General features: G+C 39.5%; 1 protein-coding gene across 1 annotated transcript in view; it reads left to right on the top strand.

The window, feature by feature from the left end:
- LOC130888524 (histone acetyltransferase p300) overlaps window positions 1-25,567 on the top strand; it is a 71,139-nt gene that overhangs the window by 29,935 nt on the left and 15,637 nt on the right. The window contains exons 5-20 of the mRNA XM_057791544.1: window positions 803-916; window positions 2,211-2,456; window positions 4,393-4,486; window positions 5,162-5,299; window positions 7,171-7,288; window positions 8,457-8,631; window positions 9,714-9,791; window positions 10,816-10,925; window positions 15,167-15,304; window positions 16,090-16,521; window positions 17,683-17,862; window positions 17,981-18,125; window positions 19,756-19,874; window positions 20,645-20,884; window positions 21,741-21,829; window positions 23,842-23,922. Of these exons, the coding sequence (XP_057647527.1) occupies window positions 803-916; window positions 2,211-2,456; window positions 4,393-4,486; window positions 5,162-5,299; window positions 7,171-7,288; window positions 8,457-8,631; window positions 9,714-9,791; window positions 10,816-10,925; window positions 15,167-15,304; window positions 16,090-16,521; window positions 17,683-17,862; window positions 17,981-18,125; window positions 19,756-19,874; window positions 20,645-20,884; window positions 21,741-21,829; window positions 23,842-23,922 (2,497 nt within the window). The remainder of the gene's footprint in view (window positions 1-802; window positions 917-2,210; window positions 2,457-4,392; window positions 4,487-5,161; window positions 5,300-7,170; window positions 7,289-8,456; window positions 8,632-9,713; window positions 9,792-10,815; window positions 10,926-15,166; window positions 15,305-16,089; window positions 16,522-17,682; window positions 17,863-17,980; window positions 18,126-19,755; window positions 19,875-20,644; window positions 20,885-21,740; window positions 21,830-23,841; window positions 23,923-25,567) is intronic.

Below are 25,567 nucleotides of genomic sequence, written 5' to 3'. Positions count from 1 at the left end.
AGATTAGATCTATATAAGTCTCTCTTAGTGTCCTCATTGTTGTCTAAGTTCTCTGGGATTGTGGTTTGTAGGCTGGCTTTCTTTGCTTTATGTTTAAAAACCACCTATGAGTGTGTCTGGATTACCTCACTCAAAAGAATGTTTTCTAGTTCCATCCATTTTCCTGCAAAATTCAAGTTGTCGTTATTTTTTTCTGCTGTGTAGTACTCCATTGTGTAAATGTACCACATTTATCTTATCCATTCTTCGATCGAGGGGCATTTAGGTTGTTTCCAGGTTCGGGCTATGACAAACAAAGCTGCTATGAACTTAGTTGAGCACATGTCCTTGTGGCACGATAGAACGTCCTTTGGATATATACCCCAAAGTGGTGTTGCTGGGTCTTGAGGAAGGTTGTTTCTTAATTTTCTGAGAAATCACCACACTGACATCCAAAGGGGTTCTACCAGCTGCATTCCCACCAGTAATGCAGAAGTGTTCCCTGTGAAGCTTGTTTTCCTAAAGGTTTCTATTTTGTGATATTTGGTAGTTGATTTGTTCTAGCATAGCACTGCTCGGGTAGTACTGTTGAAGGCTTTGTGTGGGCAAATACCCAACACAATACAGTTTTACCTAATAGTTTTATGTGTAACATTACCCAATAGTTTTATGTGTAGCATCACTTTTATAGGTACGTGGTTTTTTTTTTTTTTGTGCTATAGCTTGGAATATATTTTGGAGAGGTACCACATCTGGAGCAACTTTTAATTAGTTGACGTATTCCTGTAAAGAAAACGTGAAATTCTCTCTCTTTTGGTTTTAGTGGCACATTGTGCATCTTCTCGACAAATCATTTCACACTGGAAGAATTGTACAAGGCATGATTGTCCTGTGTGTCTTCCTCTCAAAAATGCTGGGGATAAGCGAAATCAACAGTGTAAGTGTTTGAATCTTGCTGATTTATAACCAAGCTTGAGAAGTACACTAGTACTATTTGATAGAGTTAAGATACTGCTTGATTATGTGAGACTAGTGACCAAACTGGTCCTTTAATGCCATATTGAATAAAAGGTTTTCCCTCTATAAATTAGTAAAAACAGAACTCAGTGCGCCTTATCTTTAAAAACATCAGTAGGTGAATGTGTACTTTCTTGCCTCTCTTTCTTTTTTTTTTTTTTTTTTTTTTTTTTTTTGGTTTTTCGAGACAGGGTTTCTCTGTGGCTTTGGAGCCTGTCCTGGAACTAGCTCTGTAGACCAGGCTGGTCTCGAACTCACAGAGATCCACCTGCCTCTGCCTCCCGAGTGCTGGGATTAAAGGCGTGCGCCACCATCGCCCGGCTCTTGCCTCTCTTTGAGAGAGTCTTATTAACTATGTAGCCTACGCTGCCTTGAACTTGCTGTCTTTTTGCCTTAGCCTTCTGAGTGCTGGGATTACAATTGTGTACCATCATGTACAACTTAGTCTTGACTTTAAAATCTTCGAAATTGAGTTATCATTGTTTTGGCATTGAACAGCTTATTCTTACATACCTGTGGCCAAGTAGATCATTTGAATTTAAACACCAAAAAAGGCTGAACTTTTTTGTTTTTTTAAGACAGGTTTCGTTTTCTGGCTATTCTGAAACTAGCTCTTGTATATCAGGCTGGCTTGGAACTCACAGAGATCTGCTTGCCTCAGCCTCCTAAGTGCTGGGATTAAAGGCGCGCACCACCTCTCCCTGACCTTTTTAAAGCTATGTTCTTTGTGTGCATGTGTGAATTTTTATTTTATAAAATAAAAAAATTATGAGATGAAGATAATGAGATCGTTCTCAGAGAAAATAAGTAAACATACTACATTTAGAAAGTACAGCTACCACATCATTCTAAGCATTTAGCACATATAAAGCATGTATCTAGAAAATTTTCCTTTTTTTTTTTTTTTTTTTTTTTTTTTTTGGTTTTCCAAGACAGGGTTTCTCTGTAGCTTTGGAGCCTGTCCTGGAACTTCCTTTGTAGACCAGGCTGGCCTCGAACTCACAGAGATCCGCCTGCCTCTGCCTCCCAAGTGCTGGGATTAAAGGCGTGCGCCACCACCGCCCGGCTCAGAAAATTTTTCAAAAGACCAGTTGGAGACATGGTCTATGATACTAAGATCCTTCAGTAATTGAAACTTTAAAAAAATTCATTTTAGTCTCTTTTTCTTACCAATGATAGTATTCTGATACTGTTGTGTCTTTTGTCTTTTCTAGCAATTCTTTCTGGAGCACCAGTTGGGCTTGGAAACCCTAGCTCTCTAGGAGTGGGTCAACAGTCTACCCCTAGCCTAAGCACTGTTAGTCAGATTGATCCCAGCTCTATAGAGCGGGCCTATGCTGCACTTGGACTGCCCTATCAAGTAAACCAGATTCCACCACAACCCCAGGTACAAGCAAAGAATCAACAAAGTCAGCAGTCTGGGCAGTCTCCCCAAGGCATGCGACCCATGAACAACATGAGTAAGTTCCTCGTCTAATTCAGAGGTGATGTGGTTAAGTATGTAATATCGTGTATAAATGAAGATTAATGTAGGCATTCTCTCTCTCTCCTCTTCCTCCCTACCTCTGTTGTCTCCCTTTATTTTGTTTTTTTTACTAAATGAATTTTGGAATTAAGATAATTTTAAATTATAGCCGAAGGACCTCTTTAAAATCGATATGTTGAAAGAAATTATAATCAATACTTGATACTTTGGTTACGTTTCTCCTTTTCATACTTGAGGTTAAATTTCCAGAAATAACATCCTCTGTGTCTCATGGACCTTTACCCACTGAGTCCATCTCATTGATCAACCGTATTTGTTCTTTCTTTTTTTTTTTTTTTTTTTTTTTTTTTTTTCCCATTGATTTTGTTGCTGCTGTTTGCTTTTTGAGAAAGGGATCTAGCTGTCTTGGAGTTTGTTATATAGACCAGGCTGGTCTCAAGCTCAGAGATCCTCCTACCTCTCCTTCCCAAGTGCTGGCATTAAAGGCATGCACCATCACACCTGGATTAGCCAACCTTGTTTTTAGAAAGTTAATTTTTCCCCCCCCTTGGTGGCAATGTTGTACACCTTTAAGCCCAGCACTTGAAGCAGAGGCAGGTGGATCTCTGAGTTTGAGGCCATCCTGGTCTACAGAGAGCATTCCAGTACAACCAAGGTTACACAAAGAAACCCCATTGCAAACAAAACAAAAAATTTATGTGTATTTGGTGTGTGTCTGTATGCACATGTACTTGTACTGACTATGGAGGGAGTACAGGAGGGGATGTTGAGTCTCCCATGGAATTGAAGTTTTGAGGCTTCTGACAGGGATGCTGGGAACTAAACTTGAGTCTCCTAGAGTACGATCAAGTGTTGTTTTTGTTTCTTTGAGATAGGGTATCTACATAGCCCTGGCTGTTGTGGAACTCACTATACCAATCCAGCCTTAAATTCAGAGACCTACCTGCCTCAGCCTCTAGTGCTGTTAATAAAGGCTTATACCATCATGCTAACATCCAAGCGAGTGTTCTTAACCCCTGAGTCTTTTCTCAGTCCTACCTTTTTCCTTACATTTTATGCATGAGTATATTTTGTTTGCTTTTATATTATTTTATCACATGCACATAGAGGCCAGAAATGGGGTGGCAGTATTTCCATGTGGGTGTTCTTACAGTCTTCAATCTGGTTTTTTTTTGTTTTTGTTTTTGTTTTTTGCTTTTAGTATTTTTAATTATATGTGTATATGTGTGTGTCCGTCCATGTATGCATGTGAATGTGGTCAGAACTGTTGAATCTTGAGTTACATTACAGGTTCTTGTGAGCTATCTTACATGGCTGCTAGGAACCAGACTGGCGAGTCTCTTTTGGCATTAGGGGTCTTAACATTGAGCCGTATCTCTCTAGCCCTGCTTTTAATCAGTTTATTGTCTTTGGTTTTTCAGCATAGGGTTTTTCTCTGTATCTCTTGACTGTTCTGGAACTCACTCACTAGGCTAAGCTGGATTCAGACTCACAGAGATCCGCTTGCCTCTGCCTCCCTGGGATTTAAGGCATGTGCCACCACCACCTGGTGAGACTCTTTTCTTGATTAGCCTGGAGCTCACTCATTGACTAGACCACCCCTTTTGGTACTAGGGTTACATTTGAGCACCGTCAAATCCGTGTTTTATGTGCGTGAGATCTGGATTCTGGTCCTCATGCTAGTGTAGCAACACTGCCAATTGAGCCTTTTTCCCCCAGCTCCTCTGCCTCTTTTTTTCTTACTGGTTCGTAAGGTTGCCCCATGTGCTAGTTTTTCTGTTGTTAATTGCATTGCTAAATGTATGTGCTGTTCTTTTTCTAATTTGACATTGTTTTTCACTTGGTTTAAGGCATTCATTGTATGGTGACTATTTTTTTTTCTTTCCCTCCTTTGCTTTGTTTTGCTTTAGGTGCTAGTCCCATGGGTGTAAATGGAGGTGTAGGGGTTCAGACGCCGAATCTTCTTTCTGATTCCATGTTGCATTCGGCCATAAATTCTCAAAAGTAAGTTTGTGTGCCTTAGTCCCTTCAAATACTTTAAAATTCCTTGAGTTTTTTATTTTATTTCTTTTTTTTTTACAGATAATTTTTAGGAAGGAAAATGCCCTAATTTGGTATTTGTATCACTTAAATGAGTTAAACTATACCCCTCCATCCCATTCTTCAATGATGGATACTATCAGAACATATGTGCAAGTGTATAAAGTTTTCAAAGAATATGTTTCTTTTTAATGTTATTTTAAGCCAGTGTTCAAGGTTCTTGGTGTGAGGTAGTGTGTGTCCATATGTCAAAACAGCCTGGTGACGTGAGTTGGATTTTCAAATGCAAGAGTTCCTTCCTCCTCGTCCTTCATAAGGAAATGTAACACTGAGTCATACACACAAACAACATGTAGTGCCTCTTAAATACTCAGTCACCATTCATGGCAGTAATGTAGGGTTTTTTTTTTTTCTCCTTTTTTTTTTTCTTTTTCCAAGACAGGGTTTCTCTGTAGCTTTGGAGCATGTCCTGGAACTCCCTTTGTAGACCAGGCTGGCCTCGAACTCACAGAGATCCGCCTACCTCTGCCTCCCGAGTGCTGGGATTAAAGGCGCGCGCCACCACCGCCCAGCTCTGTTTTCTCTAGTTAAGTGAAGCCTGTTTGCAATACTAAAACTATTTGCCACTCATTTTTAAAGCCCAATGATGAGTGAAAATGCCAGTGTGGCCTCCTTGGGTCCTTTGCCAACAGCAGCCCAGCCATCTAGTACTGGAATTCGGAAACAGTGGCATGAAGATATTACTCAGGATCTTCGAAACCACCTTGTTCATAAACTGTAAGTAAAGTGATGGCATGTCAGCCTTAAGTGTTGTGGTGGTAATAGTGTTTCCAAAATCTAATCTTTTTCTGCTTTCCTCTCCATCTTTCTTCATGTTATTTCACAAGTCTTATCATTAACATATAAATTATCCTGCCTAGTCTTAAGAAATATTAAATAATTTTTGTTTACTTGGAGATCATTAGATGGTTCAGTGACTAAAGACTCTTGCTCTCAAGTTCGTCCTTGGACTTAAATGGTAGAAAGGGGAAAACTGACTCCTGAAGATGTGTCCTGGCATTAACAGCAGTGCTGTGCTTTGAAACCACAAACAATAAATTAAACAATTTAAATAAAAAATTACTGCCAGAGTGTTTGATTAGGGTGAATGCCACCACGACATGAAGTAGGTGTGATGGTGTGGCGGAAGGGTATCAGAAATTATAAACATGCATGTACAAGCTTATGCAAGTATCACATACATTTTTAGAGGTTGCCACATATCTTACTGAGAAATAGTTCAGTGGGAATCTCTTTATTAGGGTTTTTTTGTAATCCCAGCTGTCTTGGAACTGGCAATACAAACTAGGATGGTTTTGAACTTGGAGATCCTCCTGCCTCTGCCTGTTGAGTACTGAAATTAAAGGCTGTGGCTACCACATCCAAGTTTAGAGCGAGAAACCATGATGACAAAATAGCTATCTCCTTGCTTCTCTACAAGTTGTAACAAAGTTTTGAATAATTGTTGGTTTTGTTTTGATAAGTAAATTTAAAAGAACAGAAATGTTTAAAGACAAATGATATTGGAAGAAAAGTCAGGTTTTCTCTGTTTATGTGGCACAGCACAACTTTTACGTGTAGAATCACAAAAACCAGTGAGTATTTAGTTTTATTCATGTGCATGTGTTTGTGTGAGTTTTATCCTGTGTGGTTATGAGTGCATGGGGAGATCCACTAGAACTGCCTGATACTGCTGATGAGAGAATAGGAACTGCTCTTAATCACTAAGTGGGCTCTCTAGCCCTCCAGAAAGTATTTTTATGGGGTGGCTTTTTGTGATTATAAAACCTCTTTTAAGTTAGGGCTGGAGAGATGGCTATGGCTCAGAGGTTAAGAACATTGGCTGTTCCTCAAGGGTTACTGAGTTCAATTCCCAGGAATCACATGGTGTCCCAAAACCATCTATAATGAGTTCTGGTGCCCTCTTCTGACATGCAGGCAGAGCACTGTATATACATAATAAATCTTTTTTAAAGTTAATATTGTTTTATATTGTAATACCAGTCTTCCTTTAATAAACTTGTTCGACAGGTATGGTGGCACAGGCTTTTAATTCCAGCACTTGGGAGTAAGAGGCAGGCGGATCTCTGAGATTACAAGACTTGCCTAGTCTACAGAGGTCCAGGACAGCCAGTGCTATACAGAGAAACCCTGGTTTCCCCCTCGTCCCCGCGAAAAAAAAAAGAGAAAAGGAAAACATGATCAAAATTAGGCACACATTGTTTTGTTGGTAAATTTTGAAAAATACAGTAATTTAGGATCTGGAGAGGTGACTTAAGAGCACTGGTTGCTATGTCAAGTACCCAAACCAGCTCACCCACATGGCAGTTCACAGCTGTCTGTAACTCCAGTCCTACTGTATATGATCCCATTTTCTGGCCTCTGTGGGCACTGCACACTCATGATGCAGATATAAAGGTAAAAAAACCTAAATAAAATAGCGTTGAGACTTAATGGAATTAACTTAAAAAAATAATTTTATATTTTGTGAATGAACCATGTCAGTACTGATAAGGGAAAACGTCACAGTATTCACAATATTGTGTATTTCTGTGGTGAATGTATATAAAGCTGACATGCCATTATAGTGGTACCATTTTATGTTCCAGTGTTCAAGCCATATTCCCCACTCCGGATCCTGCTGCTTTAAAAGACCGACGGATGGAAAACCTTGTTGCATATGCTCGTAAAGTAGAAGGGGACATGTATGAATCTGCAAACAATAGAGTGAGCATGAAGCTTTCTTCCTTTTCTGAAGTGGGCTGGTTGATTGTAGTTGGTTGCTTTTTGCTCTTTGTTCTTTGGCTCTTTGCCACCCAGCTCCTCAATAAACCACATTTGAAGACTTATTTTTTCTTATAAATCCAGCTTTAGGTTGTCTAATTTCTAGCTATCTTTTCTTAAATTATTCCATCTATCTTTAGCCTCTAGACTCTGTCTCTCAATCATTAATGTACACACACACACACACACACACACAAGAATGACAGAGTTTCTTTGAGTTTCCTGACTATCCTGGAAATAACTGTAGGTCTGGCCTCAAACTCAGATCCAACTGCCTCTGCCTCCTTAGCGCTGGCATTAAAGGTGTGTGCTACCATGCTCAGTTTATATTTTATTTCTTTTTTCTTTCCCTCTGTAGCTTTGGAGCCTGGAACTAGGTCTTTTAGACCAGGCTGGTCTTGAACTCACAGAGATCCACTTGCCCTCTGCCTTTAGGCCTGTGCTGGGATTAAAGGTGTGTGCCACCACCACCTGGCCTACATTTTCTTATAATGCGTTTTACTAATACATTACTTTGGAAAGCAGCTTATTGTTAATAGTTCTGGGCTGAGTTATATAGAATGTATTTGTCAAGTAGTGTTTTCTCTGCATTAAATTGAATGTTTAATGTAGGGGTTAAGAGCACTGGCTGCTCTTCCAGAGGACCCGGGTTCAATTTCTAGCACCCACATGGCAGCTCACACTTGTTTGTAACTCCAGTTTCTGGGCTTCCGACAACCTCACACAAACATACATGCAGGCAAAACACCAAAGAAGGCAGTAAATGTATGTCATTCTTTCTGTACCCTATAAATTGCCAGTTTGTGTTTTGTAAATAAAAAATTTATGGAAGCTACACTTTAATTTTTAACTTCATAGTAAAATTGCTAATCACATGTTATTGCAAGTTGAGTTCATTTTTTAATGACTTATACATTATAGTCTTCATAATTTCTTGTCTTTTTTTTTTTTGAGAATGATTTCTCTGTATCCCTGATTGTCCTGTAACTCACTTTGTAGGGCAGCCTCTCCCTCTACAGCCAAATTTAGTTCTTGTCTGCTCTTTAAATGGTTCAGTTTTTCTGTTAATTCTATTTCTGTTTTCTCATCTTTACTCAAATTTTATTTCTAGGCGGAATACTACCATCTCCTAGCTGAGAAGATCTATAAAATCCAGAAAGAACTAGAAGAGAAACGGAGAACTAGGCTACAGAAACAAAACATGCTACCAAGTGCTCCTGGCATGGTTCCAGTTTCTATGAATACTGGGACTAGCATGGGACAGCAACAGCCAGGAATGACTACTAGTAAGTACTTTTTGTTATACTTAATATAAAGAAAATAATACATCTGCTTTTTAAAACTTGAAGGGAGTACTATTAGGTTTCTAGGTATGATAATTGACATAACTTGGTAATCTACAATTATTTTCACTGCCCAAGAGAGCCTTTGAAATTGTAACACTCGAGAAATGGCAGCTTGCATGTTTTCACTGGCTTTCTTCATCATCCACCTGTCTTATATATGACAGGCACCCAGTACATATTGATAGACCAGGTAGATTCATGTTTCAGTAGAAATCTACATTCTAGTTGGTTTTTGTTATTGCTGCTGTTTGTTTGTTTTTTGGTAAAGGTTGTCTTAGTGTTCTATTGCTGTGATGTACACTGTGACCAGTTTTAGAGGGTTAGTTCATGATCATCATGGTGGGAAACAAACCTGTGGTACTGGAGTGAGCGGGAGAGGGAGAGGGACATGTACTTTTGAAGTCTCAAAGTTTACCCCTATGTTCTTCAACAAGACCATGCACATCACAACAAGGTCCTACTTCCTACTCCTTTCCAAATAGTTCTACTTTTTGAATGCCAAAGCATTCACATATGAGCCTGTAGGGCTATTCTCATTCAAACCACCACACAGGGTTTTCGCTCTGTAGACTGGGCTGACCTTGAGCTCAGAGATCTTCTTGACTCTGCCTCTCAGGTGCTGGGACTATTGGTGTGTACTTCCACCTTGTAGATCCTGGCTATCAGACTCAGGTTGCCAGGTGCAAAAGTAAGAACCTCTGTTCACAAAGCCATCTTACTTGCCCAGTGACACTCTTCTTCTCTCTGTGTACCTTGTTGAAACTTGGGACGAGAATCTAAGGAAATACCAAAATTAATATATTTTATTCTTATTTTAAATTTTATTTTAAGAGGCACAAAATGAATGGCCTAATGGAGGCTCTTTCTTTATATTCTTGTCTGATTAAAATATTTGTCTATTTAAAACCATTGATCTTTGAGATTGAGGTTAGAGATTCTCTAAACTATTATTAATACTTGATGGGATTTTGTTGTTTTCAAGAAACAAAGGGATATCTAACTTTTTCTACCTTCCCCTCCAGATGGTCCTCTACCTGATCCAGCTATGATCCGTGGCAGTGTGCCAAACCAGATGATGCCTCGGATAACTCCGCAACCTGGTAAATTTTTTCAAAATATGCAGTTGATTATAAAAGTCCCTAATGTAAAACAGAATAACACTTCCACCTTCCATTTAATTCATCAGCAAGTCCCGTAATTAACTGCTTTGGAAATTTGAAAATCCCTTGTATTGAAAATCCACAAGGAGGGGAAAGTGAGGAGCAGATTGGCTGACAGTTTCAGGAAGTAGTTCATAGTAAAGAAGCAAACATCCATTTAAAACCAACTCATTGCCAGGCATTAGTTCTCACCTTTAATCCCAGCACTCTATAGAGTAAGTGGCCAGTTGATAGAACTCTTGATGGTGAATTTCAGGCTAGGTAGACCTTCATACTGAAACCGTGTCTCAAAAAAATATCCAATATAATCATCAATTTATTGGCTGCATGTGAATATTTGAGAGGCAGGGCTAAGTGGACGATTTTTAGTTGAAGCTTGAGTTCCAGGCTAGCCAGCACTATAGAGTGAGACTATTTCAAAATTTTAAAATGATAAACAATGTAGTAATTTACTACATGGTATAAAATTTAGTTCAGTAACTATTAGCAATAATACCCTTGCTTTCTGGGTGGTGGTGACACATGCCTTTAATCCCAGCATCCGGGAGGCAGAGGCAGGTGGATCTCTGAGTTTGAGGCCAGTCTGGTCTATAAGAGCTAGTTCCAGTACAGGCTCCAAAAGATTACAGAGACAAACCAAACCAAAAAGAACAACAACAGAAAAACCTTTCCTCCAGGCTAGAGAGAGAGAACACAGTGGCTATCTCAGATACTGACTGCTGGTTCAGAGGACACTGGTTCAATTCCCAGGACCCATATGACACCTCACACTGTAATTTCACTTCCAGGGGACCTTGCATCCTCATATAGACATACTTGCAGGCAAATAATGGCCTTGCTTGACTGTTGTGTTTCAGTATTATTTTGTTGTTCCTCATCAAATGAGAAGAATCATATTAAAATTTATGTCTTGTTAATAAATTCAGCAAGAGTACTGAAATTAATATTTTGCATGTATTCACAGGTTTGAATCAGTTTGGTCAGATGAATATGCCACAGCCCCCCATTGGACCTCGGCAACCCTCTCCTCTTCAGCACCATGGACAGCTGGCGCAGTCTGGGGCATTAAATCCGGTTAGTTTTACCTGTACACCTTTGGGGAAAAATAATCTTTTTTTTGTTACTACTTCAAAATCACTAATGTTCATCAGTGTAGCACAGAGGCAGGCGAATCTCTGAGTTCAAGGCCAACGTGGCCTTCAAAGTGAATTCTAGGACAGCCAGGTCTGTTCACATAGAAGCGACGCCTCAAAAACAAAACAACCAAAATGTTCATATCTGTCTAAGCAGAACACTTTTATCTGTGAATACATTTTTTTTAAAATTTATTTCGCGCCGGGCGGTGATGGCACACGCCTTTAATCCCAGCACTTAGGAGGCAGAGGCAGTCGGATCTCTGTGAGTTCAAGACCAGCCTAGTCTACAAGAGCTAGTTCCAGGACAGGCTCCAAAACCACAGAGAAACTCTGTCCCGAAAAACCAAAAATAAATAAATAAAATTTATTTCGACACAGAATTTTACTATGTAGCCCCAATTGTCCTAGATCTGTGTTCGTAGACCAGCCTGACTTCAAACTCAGAGAGCCTCTTGTTTCTTTCCATTTCCAGGGTGCTGGGATTAAAGGTATGTGCTATCACACTGGGCTAAACACAAAAAGTGGAATGGCAGAAATTAGGATATAACACAGTTTATTTTTGTTTTTCTGTTTTGCCTGAAAATCACACAGAAAAGTCTGGGGAGATGATGTGAAAGCATAAGAAACTGCATCCAGATTCCTAGCATCCCATAAGTGGCACACACTTAAAACTTCAGTGCTACAACTGGAGATTGCCTCTAGCTCAGTTGTTACCTATCTGAGCCCAAAATGTGAACTCTGGATCCAATGTGAGACCCTGTCTCTAATATGAAATGGAGGGCCTGGGACATTGCTTAGCTAATAAGAGCTTTCTTTTCTTACATGACATTCAGGTTTAGTTGTGCCAGCGTTGTATATGGTGGTTTATAAGCATCCATAACTGCAGTTCTAAGGGAAATGTTACCCTCTTCTGACTTCTAGGCAGCATGAGGTGCACATATATACATGAAGAGAAAACATGCACATGATAATTTTTTAATATGATGATTTTAAAAAAAAAAAAAAAAAGAAAAGAAAAAATGATGTGGAAAGAAAGTGCGGAAGGTACCATCCTGTTCCTATGGTAGAATTTGATGAGGAAAAGCAGCTTAAGGAATAGTTTTATTTTGGCTTATGACTCCAGGGCCCAGATAGCCATAATGGCAATAAGAGTAGGAATCTGAGAGATCACGTTTCAGCAACAAACAAGGAGCAGAGTGGTCAAACTGAAAAGGGATCAATAAGACTATAAACTCAGCCCACGCATACTGACATACTTTGTCCAACAATGCTGTATGTGCTAAAGATTTCATAATCTTCCCCAAATAGCGTCACTAGCTGGAGATCAAAGTGTTCAAATGCCCAAGCATATGGGAGAAGTTTCTCACTGATATTAACAGAGCACCTACCCAGTATCCATCTACATGCAGATTTACACATACCTCAAATTTTTTTTATATTTATTTATTTATTTATTATGTATACAACATTCCTTCCATGTATGCTTGCAGGCCAGAAGAGGGGCACCAGATCTTATTACAGATGGTTGTGAGCCACCATGTGGTTGCTGGGAATTGAACTCAGGACCTCTGGAAGAGCAGTCAGTGCTCTTAACCTCTGAGCCATCTCTCCAGCCCACATACCTCAAATTTTAAAAGCAAAGCAAAGAGTATACATGGAAGTTTCTGGCCCACCCAGTCCCACAGCTGTTTGCCCCTCCCCCCCAATACAGAGGCTTATATTAATTATAAACAGTTTTGCCTTTTAGTTGAGACTTGTTATTAACTAGCTCTTACAACTTAACCCATAATTCTTGTCTATGTTTAGCCACGTGGCTTGGTATTTGTCAGTGCAGCATTCTCATCTTGTTTCCTCTGCGTCTGGTTGCCCCACTTATAATTCCTGCTTGGCTACTGAACAGTCAGCATCTTATTAAATATGAGTTACAAATCTTTAAAGCATACAAGAGCATTATCCCACAGCATTAAAATGGAAATTTCAGTTGTGGAGATAATCCTGTAGCTGGTGGTGGAGTTTGTGTTTAATTCCAGCATTCAGGAGGCAGAGGCTGGCAGATTTTAAGTTCAAGGCCAGCATGGTCTAAAGAATGACTTCCAGGGCAGCCAGAACTACACGTAAATAAATATGCAACAGCCCAGTTGATACATTTTCTTGATTCTGTGCTACCTAAGCTCAAACCCCAGGACCACAGGGTGAAAAGAGAACTAACCACCTTTGCAAGTTGTTCTCTCACTTATGTTCATTCTGGCACACAAATATATACATACATAAATGCTTTTTTTTTTCTTTTTTTCTTTTCTTTTTTTTTTTTTGGTTTTTCGAAATAGGGTTTCTCTGTGGCTTTGGAGCCTGTCCTGGAACTAGCTCTGTAGACCAGGCTGGTCTCGAACTCCCAGAGATCCGCCTGCCTCTGCCTCCCGAGTGCTGGGATTAAAGGCGTGCGCCACCATCGCCCGGCCATAAATGCAATTTAAAAAAATTACATGGGGCAAGGTAGATTGTTAATCAGTAATGGCATTCAGGAGGCAGAGGCAGACGGATCTCTGTGAGTCTGAGGCCAGCCTGGTCTACAGAGTAAGTTCCAGGACAGCCTGTTGTCATGGAGGGGAAAATCTCTTGATGAATGACATGGCATTTTAATCTATTGAACCCTTAAGGTTTTATACCCAAAATTAGTTTCATAATTTTCTAAAAATTACGTTACTAAGCTAGATGTGGCTTGAGATGGTAGTGGAGAAGAACATCTGGGGGTTTTCCCAGAAGACCTAGGTTTAGTTGCTTGGACCCATGTTGGGCAGCCCACCTCTGCCTGTAATGTAACTCCAGCTACGGGTTCTTTTCTTCTCTGAAGGCATCTACATATGTGCATATGTGGAATACATTCACAGAGACACCTCTGTGTGTGTGTGTGTGTGTGTGTGTGTGTATGTGTGTGTGAGAGAGGGAGAGAGATGAGAGAGGTTTTTTTTTATAAGACAAATACTAAAATGTTGACAGAATCAGGTAGTATCCCATATTTGGCATTTCAGTGTTTAACAGCTTTTTGGTTTTCGAGACAGGGATGCTCTGTGTAGCCATGGCTGTTCTGGAACTCACTTTGTATGTAGGACAGGCTGGCCTTGAACTCACAGAGATCTGCCTGATTCTGCCTTGTGAGTGCTGCTCTTAAAGGTGTGTACCACCACTGCCCAGCATTTAGCAGTAGCTCTTCTTTGCTCCTCTAAGCAGAGAACTTGATTTGCAAGGAACAGCTGCTTTCTAGTGTCTTTTTATTGCTCCTTTTGTAATCTTTTGTTTGCTTTGGCTTTTTGAGACAGGGTATCTCTGTAACTGCTCTGGCTGTCTGTAACTTGCTCTGTAGAATAGACTGGTCTTGAACTCATATATCCTCCTCTGCCGCCCCAAGTTCTTAGATTAAAGGCATGCACCTCCACCCCCAGCTGCAAACTCTTTATCATTTAACCAGCTTTCAATATCAGCTTTATCCTGTTCTTCTTGACCTACAAGTGTATGGATGCATCTGTTTCTTAAATCTTTTTTTGAGTTTTTTAGCATGTGCTAGAGCTCATGAATCTGCCTCATTTTACCAGGAGTCTTATCCTTTTTAATAGATAGATGTGTGTTTTAAATTACATTTTTCTTTTGTTTTCCATATTTCTTCTAAAGGTTTGGATTCATGTGGAACAATTATAGAAAGGACGTATAACAGTTTTTAGCACCTGCACAGGTCATGAACACCACATTCGCCAGTGATATGATGATAATGATGATGATTGCCTGCTTGTAGCCTTTAGTAGTCTTAAGTTCCTGCTGTTACAGCACCAGTAGTAAAAGCAAAGAGCTTACAAATTTGTTTTAATTCACTCTCCAGCAGGAAGTTACTTCTTTCTTGTCAGTGTTTAAGATATGTTTGTCAAGAGAACATGTCTGGCCCTTTACTCTTGTTTCTTAAGAGATTTGTTGATAGTTATGAGCCTATTATTCTTGACTAATTAAGTGGTTAGTTTTTCCACTTCTCATGTTTCTCCTCTCCAAAACTATTGCCTTTTCCCTTTCTCTACTCAAACATCTATATAGCAGAACAAGAATAATTGCTAATTATAGTAGTAGGATAATTATAATGAAACACTTGGTACTCTATGGATTATTTTATTTTTTTGTTTTTGTTTTTTTCTTCAGCCTATGGGCTATGGACCTCGAATGCAGCAGGCTTCCAACCAGAACCAGTTCCTCTCCCAGACGCAGTTTCCATCTCAAGGAATGAATGTAACAAATATGTCATTGACTCCGTCCAGTGGTCAAGCACCAGTGTCTCAAGTATGTTTTTACTATTTTAATTTATTTTGGTGTGCATGTTTGCAGGTATAGGCACTCATGCCACAGGGCACACATACAGGATTAACAGCATATAGTCTGTTCTCTCCTTCTATCCCCCCCCCCCCCACACACACACCTCTCTCTCCTTTTTTTATGGGGAGGGTTTCGAAACAGAGTTTTTCTTTTTATCTTTTTTGGTTTTTCAAGACAGGGTTTCTCTGTGGTTTTGGAGCCTGTCCTGGAACTAGCTCTTGTAGACCAGGCTGGTCTCGAACTCACAGAGATCCGCCTGCCTCTGCCTCCCAAGTGCTGGGATTAAAGGCGTGTGCCATCACCACCCGGGGACAGAGTTTTTCTGTAGCTTTGGATCCTACCCTGGAACTAGCTCTTGTAGACCAGGCTGGCCTCGAACTCACAGAGATCTGTCTGCCTTTGCCTCCAGAGTGCTGGGAATAAATGCATACACCACCACCACCTGGCTCTCCTACTCTTAAATGGGGTCTTCAAGTTTCCAGGTTAAAATAGCAAATACTGCTGATACCAGTTTTTATAAGTGTGACATCCACTGAGGTTCAGAAACAGTTAATTTCTATCCCTGTATGGTTTTGAAAGGTCCCCTTTTTCCTCTTTTTTGAGGCAGGTGGATAGTTCAAGGCTAGCCAGATCTACGTAGTGAGACCACATCTCAGAAATAAAGAAATTTGGTATTATTCTTTGTTAATAAACACTGTTTCCTAAATAACATATGCCCTGACTTTGTAAATATATTTTTTTCAATTTAACAGGCACAAATGTCCAGTTCTTCCTGCCCTGTGAACTCTCCTATAATGCCTCCAGGGTCTCAAGGGAGCCATGTTCACTGTTCAACTCTGCCTCAACCAGCTCATCAGAATTCACCTTCTCCTGTTCCTAGTCGTACCCCTACTCCTCATCATACTCCCCCAAGCCTGGGACCCCAGCAACCACCAGCAACAGCAATTCCAGCACCCGTTCCTACACCTCCTGCTATACCACCTGGGCCACAGCCCCAAGCTCTACATCCCCCATCTAGACAGACACCTACACCACCAACACATCTTCCCCCTCAAGTTCAGCCTTCACTTCCTGCTGCTCCTTCTGTTGACCAGTCCCAGCAACAGCCTCGCTCCCAGCAGAGCACAGCAGCATCTGTTCCTACCCCAACAGCACCATTGCTGCCTCCTCAGCCTTCAACTCCGGTAAGCAGATGTGTCTTTGAGTGTCCGTGGAACAAGTTAAGCTCCAGTGGTGTTTCTGCACCATTTCTTGCTCTTTTATGTCATGCCTTGTCGTTTTGTCCATAGATAGAATTGAGTGTTTACTTCCTGCTTTTCCTTCATTTGATAGTACTTAGCATAGAGAAAACTAGAAGACTTTGGTTAATTTTGACTGACCATTATGTTCCATATGATCTTCTGAGGCCTGAAGACTCTGAGGGTAGATATTTATCATTGCTTAATTTAACACATGTAATTTGCAAAAGGAAAAGAAGGGGGAGAAAAGAAACAGCTAAAGTTTAAGTTGCAGGACTGATAAAGGAAACTAAAAACCTATGAGTAATTCTATTGACCTCTCTCTCTCTCTCTCTCTCTCTCTCTCTCTCTCTCTCTCTCTCTCTCTCTCTCTCTCTCACACACACACACACACACACACGACTGATAAATGAAACTAAAAATCTATGAGTAATTCCATTGACTTCACTCACACACACAACACACACTGCCACCGCAGCTACCACATCACATTGTCCAAAATGTGTTGTGTCTATCCGTGTCCCGTCGTGTCGTGTGTCCCGTTCCCCCCCCTCCCCCAAGGATGTTTCTATGTAACAGTCCTAGCTGTCCTAGAACTAGCTCTTGTAGACCAGACTGGCCTCGAACTCACAGAGACCCACTTGCGTCTGCCTACCAAGTACTGGGGGTAAAGGCATGTAACAGCACCAGCTGGCCCTAATGGCATTTTTAAAACTGTGAGCTTCTCTGAAATAATCATTTTTGGAACTTCCACCCCTAAACACTAACAAAACAAAGCTTTAAACAATGTAGTTGTTTCAAGTAAAACCAACCAGCTAGCATTGGCAAGTCCTGTTTAAAATGGTCCAAGTAAGAGGAAGCATAGTAATGGGTCCAGTGGTTAGCCCTGTGTAATTTTATCTGTCCGTCTATCTCTATCATCTTCTATCTGCCCATTCATTCATTCATTTTTCCTGCACCGATCCCACTTTCCCCTTCCTCTCGTTCCATCCCTCTAACTTCCCTCTACCCCTCATCCTCTCCTCAGCGGTTCTATGTAATTTAAATTCTTACTGCATCATTGGCAAGCTTTTTATGTGTGTATACTTTTCCTTTTTTCCTCTCCAGCTTTCTCAGCCAGCTGTAAGCATTGAAGGCCAGGTATCAAACCCTCCATCTACTAGTAGCACAGAAGTGAATTCTCAGACTATTCCTGAGAAACAACCTTCACAGGAAGTAAAAATGGAGGTTAAAATGGAGGTGGATCAACCTGAACCAGTAGATGCTCAACCTGAAGATACTCAGGAGGTGAGACTAGAGCAATTAGGTTCTGCTATAAAAAGAAATTCATGTAGGTTCATAATGGAGAGTTATGGTCTTGTTACCAGATGTCTTTGAAATCCTGAAAACCTGCCATATATTTTAGGCTAAAACTGAAGATGGTAAAGTGGAACCTACAGAAACAGAGGAGAGAGGCACTGAGTTAAAAACTGAAATAAAAGAGGAGGAAGACCAGCCAGGTACCTCCGCTACACAGTCCTCCCCAGCTCCTGGACAGTCAAAGAAGAAGAGTAAGTTAAAGATGGGGAGATCACTCATTTGTTAAAATGATTTCCCCACAAACGATGATCTGTACTTTTTCCCTATCACCTCTGTAGATCTCCGTGCTTAGGAGGGAAAGGGACATGAATCTCTGAATTCAAGCACAGCCTTGTTTACTACATAGCAAATTCCAGGCAAGGCTGAGTCAGCAGTGAAACCTTGTCTCATAGCTGAGTGTTGTTGCACACTTTTTAATCAGATCACTGGACAAGTTGATGTGGGGAAATACCTGGAGCTTGCTGGCTAGTTAGTTCAGATCTTAGTAGGACATACTATTTCAGAAGAGGGTGAGGGTAGAAAGTGGAGAGAGATCAGAGTTCTGGGACTGGAGAGATGGCTCAGTGGTTAAGAGCACTGGCTGCTTTTCCAGAGGACCTGGGTTCAATTTCCAGCAACCACATAGTAGCTCAAAACTGCCTGTAACTCTAGTTTGAAGGGATCCAACTCCGCCACACAAACATAGTTGCAAGCAAAACACCAGTGGTCCAGCACGCACATGCACACTCATAGTTCACAGAACCATAGGCAAACATAATAACACATAAGACGAAGTATCAAAAAGAAAATATAAAAACAAAAACAAGGTTATTGATCTCTGAACATAAATACCCACCCAAGTTTGACCCTCGGTCTCCAAACACAGGCACACACATGTTCATGGGCACTTGTGTGCAGCAGCCTTACTGGAAAGAGAATAATGACTCCTACAAATTGTTCTTTGTTTTTCACAAAATTCCTTGGCTTATATGCACAGGTGCACAAATGCACATAAGATAAAACTTTTTAAATATTTAAAAATTGAACTTCATTTGTTTCTTGACCTCTTTGTGACTTGGATTCCTTGTAGGTCATGCAAATAAAGACTCAAGTCAAATGTGCATCATCTAATAACATGTCTTTACCCTCAGTTCTATAAAGTATCATCCATTTTAAAGGGAAAAAAAAAAACACCCCACTTCTCCTCAGTGCCTTCGATTGTAAGAAACCCGATCTTAGTTCTGAATTATTAAATATTGGTGCCATAAAAAGTGTGCTCCCTTCCATGATTGGTTTAGATTTCATTGTATGGTTCTACTCTGGCCTACAATCTTACTTCTCAACAAGGACTTGCTATGTAATTTAAACTGTCCATGATGTCTTTCTATCCAAGCCTTACCTCAAAGACCTTCCTGCTTTGCCCAGTGCTAACAGTGCAGCCATGTGCTCGCTAACCACTTTGAGTGAGGACATTTTCAGTTCTGCTAGACAGAGTCCCTTCCTTCTCTTACATTGACATTTTTTTGGCTATTTAAGAAGTCTCTTCTGTGTTTTTAGGAGTCTTTGCTTCTATTTCTGTTTGGAAAAGTTTGTTTTCAATAAATCTGCAGCTGGAAAAGTAGCATAGGTAGTGAGGGTAATGGCAGCTCTGTTGTTTTGACAGTATTGCTTTAAAGCAGAGTAGGAATTAAAATCAGAAAGTGAGCCCTTTAGTGAAATTTCTCTGAGGACAGCGTCAGTTTTGTGTTTTGTGATTTTTAAGGTACTTTTAGAAATATAACTTGCACATATTTTTAAAATCCCTTTGCTTCATTGATAACTGATTTCAAATGGTTCTTAAAGTTTTCAAACCAGAAGAATTACGCCAGGCTCTGATGCCAACATTGGAAGCACTTTACCGGCAGGACCCAGAGTCCCTTCCCTTTCGTCAGCCTGTAGACCCAAAGCATCTAGGAATCCCTGTAAGTATTTGGCATTTTTGTGTTTCCTTTCAAATTAAGAAATAACTTTATTTGACATATGATTCACATGCTACAGAATGTACCGTGCTTAAAGTACATAAGTTTTAGTTAGCATTTTCACAACAGTGTTAATTCTTTTTTTATTACCTCCCACCCAAAAACCCACATCCATTAAAATCACTAGTCACAGCAGTCTGAATTTTCTAATTTTAGGACTACCTAATTAATTCCTCTGAATTCTTCTATTATGGTTCTTTCCTTAAGTTGAAATGTATAAACACACTACTTTGTGACTCTTCTTTTCATGTAACATTATGGGATGGTGCATTGGTTGGATTTTATGGTGTTGAGATTCAGAATTAGGCCATTTAGTACTTCTTTTAATCATCTAATAATTCACTTATGTTGCTGCTACTGTATTTTCTGTGTGTATAGTTGATAGGCATTTGGTTATTTCCAGTTTTGAACACTAATTCTCTGAGATTTGTAGGCCCCTTTTAGTACTCAAAATTTAAAGATGCTTGGTTTTACTGTGTGTATGTGGCAAACTATCTGGACCTGACATATTATGTTTGGAGAATCTTCTCATAGTCTCTTCATTTATGTATAGATGAATATTTTAAAGAAGTGACAGACTTCAGTCAACTTTTCGGAATTAGACATACAATATACAACAAACATTATGTGGAAAGTTGATGGTGAAAATAGGAAGATACTTCCCTAAATGCTCTGCTTATGAGTGTGTGATGTGGTGTTGCTTATACTTCTAGGATTACTTTGATATTGTGAAGAGCCCCATGGATCTTTCTACCATCAAGAGGAAGTTAGATACTGGACAGTACCAAGAGCCCTGGCAATATATAGATGACATTTGGCTTATGTTCAACAATGCCTGGTTATATAATCGCAAAACTTCAAGGGTATACAAATATTGCTCCAAACTGTCTGAGGTGTTTGAACAAGAAATCGACCCAGTCATGCAAAGCCTTGGATATTGTTGTGGCAGAAAGGTAAGAAGTAGCTTTCAGACCTGCATTTATCTCCTAGAGTACTTAGAATCTAGTGGTAACTTGGGTTAAAAATATCCTGTTTATCACTTGGTGATAGTGATATATACTTTTAATCCTGGCACTCTGAAGGCAAAGGTAGGCAGATCTCTGTGAGTTCGAGGCCGACCTGGTCTACTGAGCGAGTTCCAGAACAGCCAGGGTTACATAAAGAAACCCTGTTTCTGGAACAAACAAACAAAAAAATCCTGTTTCTGACTTTGATACTGTCTCTCCATCTCTTCTCATTTCCCTGTCCCTGTTTTCTTTTTCTCATGTTGCTAGAGATTTTAAAACGCATTATTGGATCATTTTACCTACTATCCCAACAAGGCTCTTTCTCTCAAGGTGTTTGTTTATTGCACACTCAATAATGGCTGCTTATTTCACAATAATATGGAATGTGCTTTTTGTGAAGATATTTTTTGTATAGATGAAAATTATATGGTAGAGGTTCCCATCTAAAATATTTAATAATCATGAGACTAAGCTTATTGAGTTGGTGCTTTATTGTGTTCACCTATAGGAGCACTTTGTTCCGCATGTGAAACGTTTTTCTGCATGTTAAAGTTCTCAGTTTCACACCACATGTTGCTTGTATGTATCTGAAAATAGTGCTAGGCAGATACACCTGGTCAGCCTGGTGAAATTGTGTAGTAAATTTGTGATGATTTTTATAAGAGGCTAAATGTGATTTACCTAACTGGGAGTAGAGATGTGCCTTACATTGGCTTGTTCTGATTGGCCTTTATGACTATTTTGACTTGTACTTCATATATATACACATATACATATACGTATACTTTTTATTTTTTTTCAGTTGGAGTTCTCTCCACAGACATTGTGCTGCTATGGCAAACAGTTGTGTACAATCCCACGTGATGCTACATATTATAGTTACCAGAACAGGTAAGCTCAACGATTGTGTGGACCATGGTCCGTGTGTCCTTGTGTATGAAGTGAATGCAATCCAGATGTACTGGCGCGCGCGCACGCGCACACACACACACACACACACACACACACTGTGGTTTATATATTATGTGCTTGAAAACATCTGTATAGCTTAAATTCTGTTCTTTGCTGTTTGTAGAATTAAATCATTTTCTAGTAAAGAAGTTTTAGGGCTGGAGAGATGGCTCAGTGATAAAGAGTACTGGCTGTTACAGAGGTCCTGAGTTCAATTTCCAGCAACTACATGGTTGTTCACAACCATTTATAATGGGATCTGGTGTCTTCTGGCATGCAGGTATATATGCAAGTAGAGGACTCATACCAAATTTAAAAAAAGAAAAAGAAAAAAGCTTTGCAAGTTATGTGGACCTTTTTGTACCTAATTTCTTATTTTTGGATTGTTTATAAAAAGTATTCCAAAATATTTATTTTGTTTATATCAGACAAATTTAAAAATAAGGACAGAAATCTCTCAGAATTGAGGTGTGGCTAATTAGTAGAGCACTTGCATAGCATGCAATAAACCCTGGTTTTTACTCTAGCACTTCATAAACAGGGTATAATAGTTCATACCTATAATCTAAGCACGCAGGAGGCAGGGCTAGGGAGATCACTTCCGAGTTGTCCTTGGCTTTCTACATTAGTAAAAATAAGCACAGCCTAGATTACATGAGACCCTGTCTGAAAAAAGAACGGAGCTATGAGAAAAACTATGAGAAAGCGTCTCTGCCTTTTCTCTTGCCTAAGTTGTATTCATTCATCTCTTGAACATGAGTCTGTTGGTAGTAATTGGCCTGCATTAGAGCTCATCTAGTGATTCTTCCTGGCCCTCAGCAGCAGATCAGCAAGGGTGATCAGTGACTGTTCTGTGCTTGTTTAATGCTGCCAACACTGGTGTCCTGTTTGGTTGAACTTGTGAGGTACAGATTCATTTCCAGGTTTGAGAATTCTCCTAGTTTTTATTTAATGGTGCTTTCTAGATATAGATTTGTTCCTTTTCTTCTTGAAACCTAAGGATGGTCAAATGTTGTAATACAATCACCTTTTATTAAAGATGCAAGATAACAGCAGATATGAAAATTTCCCGTGTTCAAATCTTGACACATAGACCACTTTTGGAATTTTTCCCATGTTTTTTAGTTTGTTTGGAATTCAGACCAGCCTATGTCCACCTCCAGAGTGCTTGTACTAAAGACTTGCTCCACCATACTGTACTCATTTTTGAATTTTTAATAGCAGTCTACAGTGTTCATCTTATATCAGGAGATGTTTAAAAAATAATGCCTTAATAGACTTCTTTTGAAACATGTCACTCACTGGTTATAATTGTTTTTTTCTTAGTTTTCTCTCATGTTCATTTTTTAGACAGGGTCTCACTTTATAGCTTATGCTGACCTGGAATTATCTGAAATCCACCTGCCTCTGCCTCTGCCTCCTGAGTGCCGACATCTTGGTGTTTAATTGCTTTTTTAAAGAAGTATTGAGTGGCACTGGGTAGTAATATCAAGCAGTATGGGTCTAAGTGAAAGGTGTTTTTTTTTTTTTTATTTGCTTATAATCATTGCTATTTGTGATCCCATTAAGATATTTATTGCTAATATGTGCTTTGCCTTGGCTTTCTGCTTTGTGTTGTCCTGTCTTGCTTTTGTTTTTTTGTTGTCTTGCAATCCCTCATTTCTTCGTTTGTTTTGTTTTTTTTTTCTCCCTCATGCTTGTCGTTGTCTGCACTTGGCTTTGATTGCAAAAAAAAAAAAAAATACAAAAAAACAAAAACAAAAAAACAAACAAAAAACCCAAACTGTGGGGCCCATAAATCCGCATCATTGAATGTCCTTGTCGCCGTTGATGACCTGCTCTCTGCTCCCGTTCCCCTCCTTGGCCTGCTGTGATTGGTGGCTCCGTTGCTTGGCTTGGGCTGTGTTGTGTGAACTGAGCAGTTCACCCCAGTATGGCCTTCTTGCCGACAGGTATCATTTCTGTGAGAAGTGTTTCAATGAAATCCAAGGGGAGAGCGTTTCTTTGGGGGATGACCCTTCCCAGCCTCAAACGTAAGTAACATTATTTTGAAAATGCTCTTTTGATTCTCTATTCTCAGGTGGTTGTTCTCGGGCATTTCTAAGTGATCTTAGACTGTTGTCCCTCCATCATTGTATCTCACCAGTCATAGCCAACTATTTAAATACAAATAAGTTTAAGGTAAATTAAATTATTGGTTTTCAGTTGCATTCTCACATAGAGGTTCCTATACTTATCTCTGGATACTTGGCTTGTTAGTCTAGATTCTGTTGGCATAACAAAGTTCTATTACCTGTTGCTAAGCTTAGAAATATCTGAGCACTGGATAGTCATCTTAATAATAAGTGATTTTTCTGTAAAAATATGGCTTCTAAAAATGGAAAGGCTTGTGCAAAAGCATTTTTTTATTAAGTATATTGAATTTGAAGGAGGGTTGGGCTCATACTTTTTTTTATGCCTTCTCTTGCAGATAACATAATGCCCAGTTAATACAAACTTTAAAGCTTTAAACAAAACCTTCCTGAGGCTTTGTAGTTTTCTGAGCTTTTAGTTTTTGATAAATGCCAAGAAAATTTTCAACTCATGGCCTGACTGGCCAACTAAACTAGTATTTGTTAGTCTGTAACATAATGTTATATTTCAAAGGGGTAAAATTATTAAAAATTTTCATGCATTCATATTTACCTGTGATAAACAAGCTGTTGAAAGCATTCCACAAAAATAGCGTCTTACAGGGCAAAACAGATAATGTATTAGTGAAAAAGCCTCTGAGACAATTTTGTTAAATTTTGTAGTTTATGTTGTACAATAAATTTTCCTTTCAGTTACTATTGAAACACAGTGTAGTAGGCTCTAGGTTCCAATGTAAGAGAACAGATACTGAGAACCTAGAGACATTCTGACTTACCAGAACCAGAGAAGTTTACACTAGGGTGGGATTTCCCTGCCATGGGCAGGGGAGTGCACACTTTACCCCTGGAACTAGAGTGGCTTTAAATCAGTAAGGCTCTAAGGTTAGAAAGTTTTGAATTTCCTTCCTGGTTCTTCAGGTCTATAATGGGCCTACGAGATTGAAGTTTTAAAAAAAGTTCCCATGTCATTCTGGGTGCTGTTCGTATTAGAGTCTTTTATCAAGGTCTTAAAGACATTAGGAAGGCAAATGAACCTTGAGCCTTTTTCTTCAGCAAGATGTACTTAAATATGGATATTGTTTAGTAAGAAAAAAGAACCATAGTATCAATATGGGAAGACATGGAAAATAAATACTATGAAATTAAATGATTTTTGTCCTTCATATTGAGTATGAGATATCTGTAGGAACCTGAAGTATGCACTTAGCCTCTGTTTTCACCATTGCCTAAAAATACAGGACTTGGCTATCTGGGTCCTAAAACCAAACCTACCTCAAATAGTGAGAAGTGCCTTTTTTACCCCCTTCCACCCCTATTTTATCTCACTATGTATTCCAGGTCGGTTTCTAATTTGAGACCCTCTTGCTTCTGAACCATGAACATGGAATTAGATGTACATACCACTGGTGTTGACAGTACACAGTACAGTACACAGTTAATTTTGTGTTCTTTTTGAAGTGGCGATGAGTGTATGATCTTACTCTGTATTCTAGAGTAGCCTCAAACTCCAGGCAGTTCTCCATCTTCAGCCTCCCAAATAGAACTA

This window comes from Chionomys nivalis, chromosome 17 (assembly GCF_950005125.1).
Source record: "Chionomys nivalis chromosome 17, mChiNiv1.1, whole genome shotgun sequence".
Taxonomy (NCBI): Eukaryota; Metazoa; Chordata; class Mammalia; order Rodentia; family Cricetidae; genus Chionomys; species Chionomys nivalis.
This window is presented reverse-complemented; position numbering and strand designations above follow the sequence as displayed.